Genomic DNA, 14,313 nt, shown 5'->3' on the forward strand with positions numbered 1-14,313 from the left:
TTAGATGGTCTCGGGAAGTGGTTAATTAACTTATATTTAATTTATTAGTGATGAGAGGATTAGTTTGAGTTGGAGCCCACTTCTTCTGTACTTCTACCTTATATTATCATAATTCAATATATATATATAGAGGGAGAGAGTGTGTGTGTGTGTGTTTGGACATTATTTAATTTAATCCGTAGAGATTGTTGTACGGACATAAGCACTATTATCTATATCATTATTACATAATCTTATGGCAAAATATGACCCCTTGTTCCATGATTAAGTAAAAGAGTTATAATAAAAGTAATATTTAAATTGCTTTGTAAAGAATAAAATCGGCTCTATAAATATCAGTGCCTTTATTTTGTAATCGAAGTTAGTTGTTGGGAAGGTGCATTAAATCTTGATATAATAATAATTAATTTGATTGTGATGTTCTTGGAATCTCTCTGTGATTTAATTGCTTATTGCATGTGAAGAGGACCAATTCACTTCATGTGAAGCTATATATATATATATATATGTAATTGAATAAGATTTCATCCTTACATATATTAAAGACAAATTGACATTTTATATGCACTATTTGACTAATCGAATAAATTTGTATTAATCTTTCTTAGATATTACTTAAAAGTCCTAGAATGAAAGGTTTGGGAGGAGTTTGCCAATTGATCATATACATAGTTACTAATTCTACTCCTAAAGATAAATTTTAGTTGTATTTATGTAGCATCATAAGACGTCCTTTTATTAGTTATTACATTCCTTGAATTTGAGAATTCGCCAAGGAGAAAAAATCATTAATTTTATCACAGTAATTAGTGCTTTGGATTAGTTTTATACAATATTCAAATTAACAGTTGAATAAAGAAATAGAGGAATTAGAGGTTTGTATTGAATTATTTGCATAAGTTTTTTCCATCTTCTCTTTTATTTTATTTATATTGATGAAAAGAGCAGCAAGTTTCTTACAGAATCTGAGCTATGATAGCACCATACTGATCAAAGAAAAGGTTTCATAGATTTGGGGGGATAGGGTTCCTCGCCTCCCCGACCTTAACATAACATGAGAGGAAGCAACCTTACCCTGGCCAGTCATCTAGTCAACTACTCGATTACCCTCTCTACCCACATGCACAACCATAGTATGAGGTAGCCGCCATATCCACCCACTCGAGCTCAATCTTCCACAGCACTATGATACCTCCTAATCGTCCCAGGGTTGAAACTGTGAACCAAGACCAGCACAAGCCGAGGGCTCTCCCTATCGGACCTACCACTGCTCAACTTGCATGAGATTCCAAGAGCACCAGAACCTCCAACCTGTGCTCTCTGTTTAGGTCCCGGATCAGTCTAGCACATCTTTTTCTATGCACCCCTCTAATTCCATAATATAGCTTTAGACATAAAACCAACCGATAGAGAGAAGAGAGGACCTGATTCATCCAATCCTCCCTTGCTTGGAAGAGGGTGAACGACTCTCAATTGCCTCTTGGTTAACATTTGAGCACTCAACATTCATAGCCAGCCCATCTTGATCAGCTGATCCATTAGCTACCACTAATGCTAGGTGAGAAAGCTCATGGTCTACGTCCATGGTACTTCACTCCACCGAACCTATTCAAGAAGGAGGGCTTGCTTGAGAGCACCCATAGTTTCGTCATGCTTGGCAGGGGAGCTAGCTATTGTTGTTGCATCAGCTTTTCCTGGCCCCATTCTGGTTGAGGTTATCCCCTCATGTAGCACTTTCGCAAGGTAGACTTATATATGCATGCTTCCCATGCACATCCCAACTCTTTTGAGATTTCTATGTAGGGAGAGTTCGTCAATCGATGCAGAGCTATTCCTAGGTGAATTGAGAGGCCATTGATAACAACGACTCCATTAGGTGGGTTCGAGACCCTTTCACATTGCATATCTTTGTGGTCAGCTTCAATGTGTTTGTTGGGCATTGATGGCACCTCTATGCAATCAGTCGGGGGTTGGTTGGGGGTATACTCTTGCACTATTAGGTTAGATCCCATCCTAGGCACCTTGTCAGGTCTATCAGAACTGTTTGATACGAACCAGGTCAAATCGGATCGTATCAAGAGGACATTGGGCTCGATAGATCAAGCCTATTTATCTTTTAATTAATTCATGATTATTTAAGCACTTAAGACAAATATAGTTAAATCATATAAGCAATTAAGATAAGTTTAATTAAGTCATATAAGCCACTAAGACAAGTTTAATTAAGTCATGTAAACCTCTAAGACAAATCCTAGTTCGATTCGTACAAGCCTTTGGGGCTAAATCTAAGTACGACTCGTTGTACCTAATATCTATATATAAAGAGGCTAGGCTTTAGGAATCCAAGCATCTAAGTATTGAGAATTAATTAAGTTTCGTTATTTCTTATTATCGCATTTATCGTTTTTAACGTAACCATTAAATCGTCTTTATCTTCATATGAGTAAATCATAACCGTAGGACCCTTTCAAGTATCCAAACCCTAGCCACCACCTTCCTCCAACAGCCACCCTACTATATGGCCGTCCACTACCACCCTCCCCAACGACTATTACAACGTCGAATATTTACCATTTTACCCTATTTTGATCTTGCTCTACTATTTTAATTATATCTTCCAAACATCGGATTTATGTAACCTAGAGCCATTAGAAGCCTATCTCATTAGGCTACCACCACCAAAATTTTTATAATTTTCTTCCTTTCGGATCGGTCCAGATCTGGTCCGTAACACCCCGAAGGATGTCAGCATGCCTCCACCTTCATGTGGTCTAAAGAATCCTAGTGTTGGGGCCTTCTTTGCCTAGCGTTGGATAGTGAACCATGGGCCATAGGTTGACACATGCATCATCTATTCCTTGCCACATCTATTGTTTTGGTCTGCCTCCTCCTTCTTCGATCGACCCTGATGCTCATTTCCCATTTCAGCCTTATTATCATTGTTCACAGTTGGGTAAGCCCCATCCTTATGTCATATTCTTCCATAGAGGTAACAAAACGAAGGAATACTTTCATAAATTGTTGTTTTCCCAAGGCCTTTCGCTTTGGGTCGTAGCCAAACCACCATCTTGAGGAGTTGTTTGAGGTTAACTTCAATGCACACCCTTGCAACTAACTTAGAGTATGTTCAGTGTTGTTTCACTACTCTCAATGTCTTCCCAAAGTATATCACCACCTGGATGAGGGCTTCAAGCTCCCAGTTGTCCTTCAGTAGATTGTAGAGTTGGATCCACACTAGTATCAGTGACAAACACTTCCTTCGACGGCCGAAAGTTATCCCTCTTGAGTATAAAGTTCAACACCACTCCTAGAACGATCCAATGACCATTTGATAGAGCATAGTTGAGGTCTTCTTCCTTCTCGAACTTGAACACATAGAAACTGTCTTGCATGTCGGACACCGAGAAGCCATCGATGTTGTTCCATAGCTTCACTAAGATGCCTTTCAATCAGTCCAGGGGTATGCCTTTCCCTAAAAAACTTCAAAATAGTAATAACTTCCATCTAGTCCTCCATTTGAGTCTTTAGCTTGGCTAGGATCTCATTTGGTATTTGTCTGAAAGGGGCACTACGATGGAGGGCTTTGATACCAAATGTTACAAACCATATTTGGAATGATTCAGACGTAAGAAAATAATAAAAATTTAAGTGGTGGTAGCCTCGTGAGTTAGGGTTCTAATGACTCTCATCTAAATCGAAGGTTGGGATGAAAAGTTAAAAATAAAATAGTGAAGATAGGTCAGAATAGGACAGAACGGTAAATATCCGATATTGTGGCGGTCGTCGGAGGGTGGCGGACGACCAAGAGTGGTGGTGGATGTCCGTAGGGTAGGGTGGCTGCTGGAGGTAGGAGGTGACTAGGGTTTGAAAGCGTTGGAAATTCTATGACTATGATCTACTCCTAGAAAGGTAAAGACAATCTAACGGCTACGATAAAATGGTAAATACGGTAATAAGAAAATAAGTAAACTCAATTAATTCTCAATGCTTGGATGCTTAACAAAGGAGCCCAACCCTTCTATATATAAAGCTCGGTTATAACGAGTCCCACTAGGACTAGCCCTAAAGGTTGACACGACTTGAATTAGGACTTATCTTAAAGGCTTATATGACTTAATTGGACTTGCCTTAAAAGTTTACTTGACTTAACTAGACTTGCCTTAAGAGCTGTTGTTACTTATTTAGACTTGCCTTAACTAGAGTTGCTTTAAGGGCAATCATGACTTATTTTGACTTGCCTTAATGGCTCACATTACTAGACATGCCTAAAAGGCTTACATCATGAAATAATTAAAAGATAAATAGACTCGACTCGACTTAAGCCACGTGGTCGGATCGTAACATGCTGCAACTGAGACCCAAGACTTTTGCGCCCCTTCCAAGCGCTGCTTTGAGGAGGAAGCCCAACACTATTGGACATCCTCACCTCCTGCTGTTAAGGGTGTAAATGAACTTGAGCGAGCTAGGCCCACCTCGGCTCAACTCGAAAGGAAGAAAATCTCAGTTCAACTCGAGCTCGATTTGAGTTGAAAAAGTTCGGCTCAGCTTGACTTACCTTTAGCTCGATGAGGCTCAAGCTCTGCTCGACAGCTGGTGGGCCTAATGGGCTTAATGGGCTAGTTCCGATATGTGACTAACATGCATTTAGTAGGTAGAATTTGGACTAGATCAATTGGGTTTATAGAAACAATCTCAACCAACTATGCTATCTAATATTTTTACATTTATTTTCGTATATTATCTCACATATTATATATCGAGTCAATTCAAGTTGAGCTGACTCTAGCACGGGTCGACTTGATTAGCCTTTCGAGCTCAAAAATCTAACTCAGCTCATTTAGAGCTTGAGTCAAGCTCACGAGCCTCACAAGTTGACGAGTTTTTTTGATAGCCCTACCCCCCGACGTAGGAGGCTCTTTTACTTCTAACATGTTATTCTCCCTTTCTCTCTCTCATAAAAAAAAAGAGAGATAAATTAGTGTTACTGTTTTTTCTTAAAGCTTAGAATGTAAAATATTTATCAACAGTTTTTGTCTCTCATAAAAGAAGATATTTGTTACTATGATATCAAGTATAATATCTAATAACTTTTAAATCATTTTAATAATTTATACAAGGGAAAAATAATCCTTTTTAATGTAAATTATATTTTAATTATGATTAATTAGATTTAACTAAGAGAATGATATTTTTGGAAAAAAAAAAGAGAGCAAAGAACACAATGATTAGTGGGAATTATAATATTTTGAAAGTTTCCAAGTGGTAATCATAGAAAATTCCAATTTTCTTTTTTTTCACTCTGGATATCAGAAGGGCAAATCCATATCATTGTGAATTACTCAACTAGGCCATTAGCATCCAGCTCCTGCTCCAAATTAGTCATATTATATTATTAGTTATACATACTAAGTGTGAAAACCGTACGATTTGATTAAAAGACTGGAATAATTTGCTTAATGGCATGTCAGCTTCCCAGGAGTACAATAACACACATAATAATTGCATGTAAAGCTCCATCTTGTTCTCAATCATTAGCATCGAACAAAACGATAACTGTTTGAAGGTATTGTTCGTCTTCCTGTTTGATGGAAATAAATCTCTTTTCCGCGTATCCAGATCGAGCGATCATATACATAAACTATAAATAATAATACCAATTAAGAAAAGAATGCAAGAAACAGCATAAGAAAATGGATAACTCTTACTCTTGTTTGTTATGAGTTAAAGGGACCCCTCGAAACTGATTTAGAGATTTTTAAATTAGTTCGATAACTAAATATATTTTTTTATATCTAATTAAATTTACTCTTTAAAATATTAAGACTAAAAAATAAAACTAATTAATCGAGTTTAGGAATTAGTCTTAAACCAAACAAGCACTAATAATTTTAGAGAGGGATGTGTCACAAAAAGAATAAGACTCAAACCTAATCACTTAGTAATCAATGACGAGTATGATTGTTGAACCAATCCCTAAGATTGATGTATACTTGGACTCAAAGAAGATGATTGTGGAATTTTTTGGTTTTCATGAAGAAAGTCATATCATTTTATTAGCCTCAATAATTGAATACAACGTGATACACAAGAAAAAGAAGAGATTGAACTCTAAGGAAGGAAAGTATTAAGTATAAGTACTCGTGCATAATAAGTGTGGGAGGAAATAAGGTAATAACCATAAAAGTAAGTCTCCCCTTTGGCCAACTGCGATATTATAACAAATCATAACAGCAAAAGTCTTGAAATGCAAAGTTTAATGGAACTAACCACAGCATGATCATAGGCTCATAAGCGACGGTGTTAACGGCTACAATGAAGCCACAAAAAAGATCCAATGCGCGCAAACTAAAAAGGATCCGGGATGGTAGAGGGAGGAGATGGGAAGAACTGATTCGATGTTAAGGTCTACATACAACGCATACTAGCACTAATGCAGGAAAAAAAACCTTTTGCATCTAAAAACGTTCTTAATTGTGTTCAAACATTATTTTCGCACCACAACATCAAATTAACAAAAAATTTATATATTTTTTTCGTCTTGTAAACAAATGCCATAAACTAAAATCCTTGACTTCAAAATCAATGTTCTACTTAAATTTTTACTAAATATTTTATAACTTTTAAATATGCTCATATATAAAATCTAGACATATTATATGAATAAAGTTCTATTTAGAATATAATTTGTCAATTACATGAATATAACCTTACAATGGTAAAAATTATAATATGAAAACCTAGCATATTGAAATGAACTCCTACCTATTTCTAAACAAGATAAAATAGAATTTATTTTAAATTCTACTATTTGCGGAACAGTAGAATATTTCCAAAATAAAATTAATTGAATTCTAATCAAATGAAATTAATAAAAGTCCATTTGGATTTGGTTCAGAACGTAGCTTTAGTAATTAGAATGACACCACCACCTGACTGGTCCTTCTTAATGTATCAGCCAACATCTTTATTACTTCATCAAGTTGGGCCAACTTCTTGTTTTGTTATTGGACTATTCACATAAGTACACCATTTTGGCCCTTTTAGCTTTGGTTGACAAATTATATATATATATATATATATATATATGCTCTCTCTCAGCTCTCTCTAAGTTAAACAATTTATGTATTTCTCTCCGACCACCGTCCGGCATGGCCCGACCATCACCGTTGAGGAAACCCAGCCGATGTTGAACCATCTGTCTAATGCCTCCGCCCCGTTTGACGCTTACGGCCAAACAACTGTCGTTGCGCAATTAGGCGTTGCGCAATTAGGCCGGCCACCGATGTCATTTATATATTATTATTTTTTATTTATGAAATTTTTCTTATTATAACAACTTCTCAAGTTTTTAATATTTATTTCTTTTTAGTTTTTTCATTGCTAAGCATGTCTACTAGAAAATGATTCTGGTTGTGAGAATCTTAAAAAAAGGACAAATAGATGAATTAATTCCATCTCAAAAGTGGTACTTGGTAAACATTTTACTAGTAATGTGAAGAATATGACAATAAGTTCACAGAAAAAAAAAGAATCTAATATGTAAGTAAACAATTCTTTAACAAGGAAATAATAAAGCAATTATAGAGGATGCTTATAATATGGAAAATATTTCTAGTATTGAAGAACCTATTGCTATAAAAATTTATGATCCGGCATGAGATTGATCTAAAATTAAGAGACTTATTAGTAGAAAATGGATCAATACGAGAGAATAATTTAAAATTTCAAGACAAAAACAGTAGGCATTTTTCAACTAATTATTATATATAAAAATTATGAAATGGTAAAAATTTTGATAGGAGATGATTAGTGTATCCAAAGGACTCCAATTGAAGTATTAAATTACATATATATATATAAAAGATAGTTTCTTTTCCAAATGTATATATTGCATATAGAATATTATTGATTGTAATGGTATGTTTTTCAAATTTATACTTAATAAAATCATATTTTATATAAACAATGTCAAATAAAATTTTTTTTAAAAAAAAAGAAGAGATTGAACAAGATTAATAACATTATCAATAAAAAAGATATATTAGAAATAAAAAATTAAATCAGTAATTTTGCAACTCAAAGACAAAGATAATTTGATTGTAACCCAAGTGAAGGTGTTCTCCACATGAGCTCATTTTACCCCCATAGATTAAAGGAAGACTTTTCCTGACAGAGAATCTAAGACTATATAATGTTTGAAAACAATAGTTTAGTCTATGATTAGCTGCAATAATGGAGTCCTTTTTATTCTTTTTCCACCAAGAAGCCACCAATTGCTCATCACAAAAAGACACCAACTTTCCCTCCTCGGTTGCTTGCTGGCTTGGAGTTGATGATCTTATAATTCACATAAACAATTACATTATCTAACCAAGAAACACGACACCACCACTCAATGAGAAGTAGTCCAGACTGAGAGATTTACAAGAAACCAAAGAAGGAACATTGAATCTTAATAATGATGCTAATGATGTAGGAGTGAAGGCAATAGAGTTCATTTTTTATTATTATTATTATTATCATCATCACCATTTTTATTGGTTTGGAAAGAATTTTCTCTCTCTCTCTCTCTCTCTCTCTCTCGCTCCCCTCATTAAATTAAACAAGTTGGATGTTTGTCTAATTATGAATCGTAATGGTTATCCACTTGCTGTAATTAATGTATGCATGAAGATTTGTGCCACTTTTTACATGTGTCGTTTTGATTTTAGAACTATTAATTGCGTGTTCAAATGATTTTTGACAACGATTCGGTATATGGGATGAATTATTGAAAGAAGACTATACCAAGATAAAAATTATTACCGATTAATTTAATTTCAAAACTTTGGAGGTTTCATTTGATATCCCTAAAAATGTCACGTATCTTATGGAGAGATAAAAAAAAGTTGGTTAATGGAATAAAAAATATGTTTTAATTTAACATTTTAAGAGTAAAAACGTTAGTATTTTCGGTCGTTGTATCCCGAGCAGCGGAACATTAAGTTCTTATGCATTTAATAACTTTGATCATGTTCGAAATTAAATAAAGTGGGACTATAAAATTATAACAGCACAATTAGAATGGTAATATGCGATCGATGTTTTGAAGCACATCTAACAATATTTCAAGCTTAATCAAGAAAGAATCGGCTTAAAACCTTAGTCTATTTTAATCTAATTTTATATTTTAAAAAATAAAATATAATAAAATAAATATTATTTACTATAAATAAAAATAAAATAATTAAGGAATTCTAGCCTATACATCAAAGCGTAGCTATCCTATAGAAAAGTGGTGCTCTCTACTAACCCATCTATTTTTCCCCTAAGGGTATAATGTTACGAACTAGATCTAGAACGATCTGTTTATAGGATGATTATTAAAATAGTAGTAGCCTCGCGAAATAGGATTCTAATGGATTTAGTTTTATGTCAATCGGATGTCTAGATGAAAAGATATAATTAAAATAGTGGCCCAAGGTCAGAAAGGGGCAGAACAATAAATATCGAATGTTGCGGCGATCATCGGAGGGTGGTGGACGGCCAAGGGTGGTGGTGGACGGCCATAGGATAGGATGGCTGCCGAGGCAATGGTGGCTATGTGTTGGAGATAGAATTATAGTTTCTAACTTAGATCTACTTGTAGAAAGATAACGACAATCTAACGGCTATAGTAAAAGATAAAGACAATACGTAATGCAAGATAAATAAATTTAACTTAACTTAACTCAATATTACTTACATTCAATTTTCTTCTAAACAAAGAAGCCTAGCCCCTTTAAATATAAATGTAGGGTACAATGAATCATACTCTGACTAGCCCTAAAGACTTATACAACTCGAACTAGGACTTACTGTAGACTAACCCTAAAGCTTATACGACTCGAACTAAGACTTGCCTTAGAGGCTTACATAACTTAATTGAGCTTGCCTTAGTGGGTTACATGACTTAATTGAACTAAATCAGCATTCCTTATCCTTCTCGGATTGATTCTTCGTTCTGCCACAGATAGAGTCCGAACTTGGAGAAATCTTGAATACAGAAGTTGTAGATCATGAGGTATTCGATCTTCTCCAAGTGGTTTCGTAATATTTGGTGGTCTGTGAAATATCTTTTGAATATTTTTCCAAAACTATGCATAATTGAATTAGTTAACTAATAAATTTTAACCTAATATGACTCTAATTAAAGCAAATACGTATATAAGATAATTAGACTCAACCCATTGAGCCAAATCTCCCATTGATGTGATCCGATTTGATCTGATTTGTATCATACAACCCAAAACCTTATTCGACGCTTCTCTCTGAGAATTGTACTCCTCTAAATAAAAAAATTGAGCGAGAAAAATAGCTAAAGCTTGACTTAAAATTTTGTGTTATATAGTTTTTCTCATAACAAAGAGGTTACTTATAGGTATTTGAGGCTTTTGATTTCTCTAACATTTGCAACCCTTCAAATAAATTCAGCGTGTTATGGTCATTATAAAATTTTTAAAATTCTTGTAATCGTTTGAGTTTTAAATTTCTATAATTACTAATTTTAAATTTAATAAAAATTCTAAAGTTAATAATAATCTCAAGAAAATATGAAAAACTATCTTTAGATGAGCTAACCCCCGTCATAAACTTTTGTGCAAGATAATGAAAGCTACCGAAAAATAGAAGATAAATTATTATTCTTTTCAAAAATCCCAATAAGGAGTTGATACCCAAAATTTAATTCTTCCACCCAATAAGTAGAAAATAGGTAAATATAGGTATGGAATTAAACACTGGCCATCTTTTAGGAACCTTGCAGGATCCACCAACTCAATTCAATTCTTCCACCCAAATCAATAGAATACATCTTTAAATCCAAGAAAAATGTTCCAATGTTTCAAATTCAAAATCTCCCTTTTCTTGACCTATAGCTTTCATCAGCTATTCGACCACTTCTAAGCAACTTCTCATGCATAATTTCAAAATGAAAGAAGAAAAGAAAAAGAAAAAGAAACTTTGAAATCCCTCCAAGTTCGTTGCACTTAAAGCAGTCGTTGGATTCTTCTCTCTTATGCCAAGCATATTCCAACCCTAAAGAGAGTAGTGAAAGGACCAACCTAAAAGCCTTCAATAGTTAGCAGCCACACACTTGCAAGATATATAAAAACATATTTTATCCTTTAGTTTATTCCTCATGCCTTATTTTAATATAAAATATCCAGCATCCCGGTCCATTCGATTGTGATAAAAAAAATTTATAAATGGAATAGAATGAGGATTCATTTAAAAATAAATAAAAATATGGAATAAGATGGTGCTTGATTGTGATAGTTGGAATAAAAAATTAAAATAATTTAATTGAGTTTATTACTCTTTTTCCTACTTCAATGTAAATAGATATTTATTGTCTAGATATATTATAGTCATATTATATTATTCAACCAGAATCTAAAGAGCATTTGCATTTTTAGATAAATGGGCGAGATATTCTTAATTTTTATTCCAACTAAAATATGTAATAAAAATATTAGAAATAAGATGTTTTATTCAATTTTCGTATTCTAAATCCGTATTGTGGTGTTTGCATGAATTATTTCCCATAATTATTTTTAAAAGATAGTGTTTAGCAGAAATTAAAATTAAAAAAAAATCAAAGATAAAATCAATATCATCCACGTTAATCAGGAGATTAAATCAATACCATCCACGTGTCCTGTGGGCGGTGGACAAAACCACGCAATCCGCCTCTGTGGGCGGTACACGGTAGCTGCCTGTGGTCCGAACCGCCGTATACGGAAGTCTCAGCGGGACCCACGAGATGTACGGTTTCCGGAACTCTGATATGCACCCTCCCCTATCTGATAACCGTCCAAGTGAGTATCAACGGCCGAGTGTGGATAGGAGCTCACATCGTAGCGCGTATGATCTCTCTCGGATTTGGGCCGTCTGATCCCTAACATGAAGACTGGCTGCCAATTTCCAGGAAGCAGCAGAGAAACTTCATAAATGAACATGTGGTCAAGACCACTCTTGCTCCACAGCCATGTTCAAAATAAATTATTTTTGTAAAAGGAAAATTAATTAATTAATTTTTATTTATTTATAAATTTATGTACTAAAAGATGAATCTTTATTTTTAGACGTTCCATTAATTCTCTAACCCCTACTTCTTGAAACTTGTCAAATTTTTAATTATAAGACTCCTATTATATACTTCTTTAATCTCAGCCGACCCTTTGGACTCACTAGCTTTTGTCTTATCCATCAGCTCGCTGTAACCTAAAAGCTCACGAGGGTACAACTGAACGCAATAGTACCCATTTATATCTCCAGCCCGCGTTCCCGTCTAGCATCGTTACCTTTTCGAAAGGCGGAAAGTTCGAACTACTTACCAAAATAGCTCCCCCAAAAAGACTAGCATCTCCACTACTACGCGATGGAGCCAGCGACTGTTCCGGGCTCCGGCACCGGAAAGCTCATTGCTGGGCGCTACGAGATAATCCGTCTACTCGGCCGCGGTGCGACAGCAAAGGTTTACCTCGCTGCCGACCTCCACACCGGCGGATCCGTCGCCGTCAAGTCCATCTCCAAGCATTCCTGCGCCTCCCCCTCGTCGATCGTGCGCGAGGTAGCTATCATGCGCCGGCTGCGTCACCCCCACATCGTGCGCCTCCTTGAGGTCGTCGCCTCCCGCTCCCGGATCCACTTCGTCCTCGAGCTCGCCGCTGGAGGCGAGCTCTTCCACCGCCTCGAATCCCGAGGCAGGTTCCCGGAGGACCTCGCCCGCCGCTACTTCCAGCAATTGATCTCCGCCGTCGGATTCTGCCACGCCCGCGGCGTCTTCCACCGCGATCTCAAGCTCGAGAACCTCCTCCTCGACGAGAAGGGTGATCTCAAGGTCACGGATTTCGGGTTGAGCGCCCAAGTCGACCAGATCCGAAACGACGGGCTATTCCACACTCTATGCGGGACGCCCGCATACGTCGCCCCGGATATCCTATCCAAGAAGGGATATGACGCCGATAAGGTGGATATCTGGTCCTGCGGAGTTATCCTATTCCTGCTCATCGCCGGATATCTCCCCTTTAACGACCCCAATCTCATGGCCATGTACAAAAAGATATACCGCGGAGAATTCCGCTGCCCAAGCTGGACTTCTCCGGAGCTCCGCAACTTAATCGAGCGGATCCTAGACCCGAATCCGAAGACGAGGATCTCCTTGGCTGGGATTATTAACCACCCATGGTTCAAGAAGGGGCTTGATGAGGAGAAATGGACGGCTAAGATGCGGTTCCGCGACGAGGAGTTAGTGAAGGAGGAAGCGGGTCGGGTCTTGAACGCCTTCGATATCATATCGTTCTCGTCCGGGTGCGACCTATCGGGTCTGTTCGATGTCGCCCCGGACCGGGAGCGGTTCGTCTCCGGCGAAAGGGCCGAGTCGGTAGTGAACCGGGTTGAGGAGGTGGGGAGAATAGAGGGGTTGAGAATCAGGAGGGGGAAGAAGAAGGCTTTGCTGGAGGGGCAAAACGGTAATCTGGTGGCCAGGGTGGAGGTTCACCGGCTGACCGACGACCTGTCGGTGGTGGAGGTGGTGAAGGGGGAAGGCCCCAAGGAGAGACGACTATGGCGGGAGAGAATCGGACCGGCCCTCAAAGTTCCGGCGATTTAGTTGAACCCGGTTTTGTTCATACAATTTCAATTTAGATTATCTATAATTAGTTTTCATTAATCTTTTACCGGCAGCACTTCCGGTATATAAGCCGGTGTTTTTATAGTCACCAGCACAAATTATGTACAGACTTACTAATAATTGAATTCATTTCTCTATGTGTTGGTGCGTTGTCATATAATATTTTTATGATTTATATAGTCCATACATAGTCTAGTGTGATAAGATGACAGTCAAATAGCCTGCAATTAGCCAACTAAAGTGACATCTTAAAATCGATAGGTGTCAACAACCACCACCTTCACTTTAATTCTTCTAATTCCAGCTACTAACTCAATTTGGTAAACTCTTTTGATGACTCAGTCCACTTGAGGAAGTCAAAACTTCTATTAGGGATGGATGCATCTACTTGATTAAAATGCAAGTAATTTCGTCTCAACTTCTTAAATAACCTGAAATATAATATTATAATGGAGTGATAAGAAGATGTCACATGGGAGAGATACGTCGGTTGTTAGATCTGATAGCGAAGGGTATTTATAAGGTTAGAATGATAAGAGAGAGAGAGAGTGAAATGATGTGCATTTTTATATGACTGGAACTTTGGAGAAATGTTGTGAGTAATATTGTCAGAGGTGACCAAACTGGAAGGCATGTAATACCATGTGTTCATAGGTTAT

At 36.6% G+C, this 14,313-nt stretch overlaps 1 protein-coding gene across 1 annotated transcript; it reads left to right on the forward strand.

Moving 5' to 3' along the window:
- Positions 1-12,301: 12,301 nt before the first annotated feature.
- Positions 12,302-13,791, forward strand: LOC140790889 (CBL-interacting protein kinase 29-like). Its single transcript, XM_073141201.1, has one exon. It carries the CDS (start codon positions 12,401-12,403, stop codon positions 13,631-13,633), a length of 1,233 nt encoding a protein of 410 aa, XP_072997302.1. The 5' UTR covers positions 12,302-12,400; the 3' UTR covers positions 13,634-13,791.
- Positions 13,792-14,313: the final 522 nt, after the last annotated feature.

Source organism: Typha latifolia, chromosome 6, assembly GCF_019914945.1.
Source record: "Typha latifolia isolate L0001 chromosome 6, TyphaL0001v2, whole genome shotgun sequence".
NCBI lineage: Eukaryota > Viridiplantae > Streptophyta > Magnoliopsida > Poales > Typhaceae > Typha > Typha latifolia.

Coding starts and splice junctions, on each gene's coding strand:
- LOC140790889 (XM_073141201.1), top strand. CDS start 12,401: ATGGAGCCAGCGACTGTTCCGGGCTCCGGCACCGGAAAGCTCATTGCT.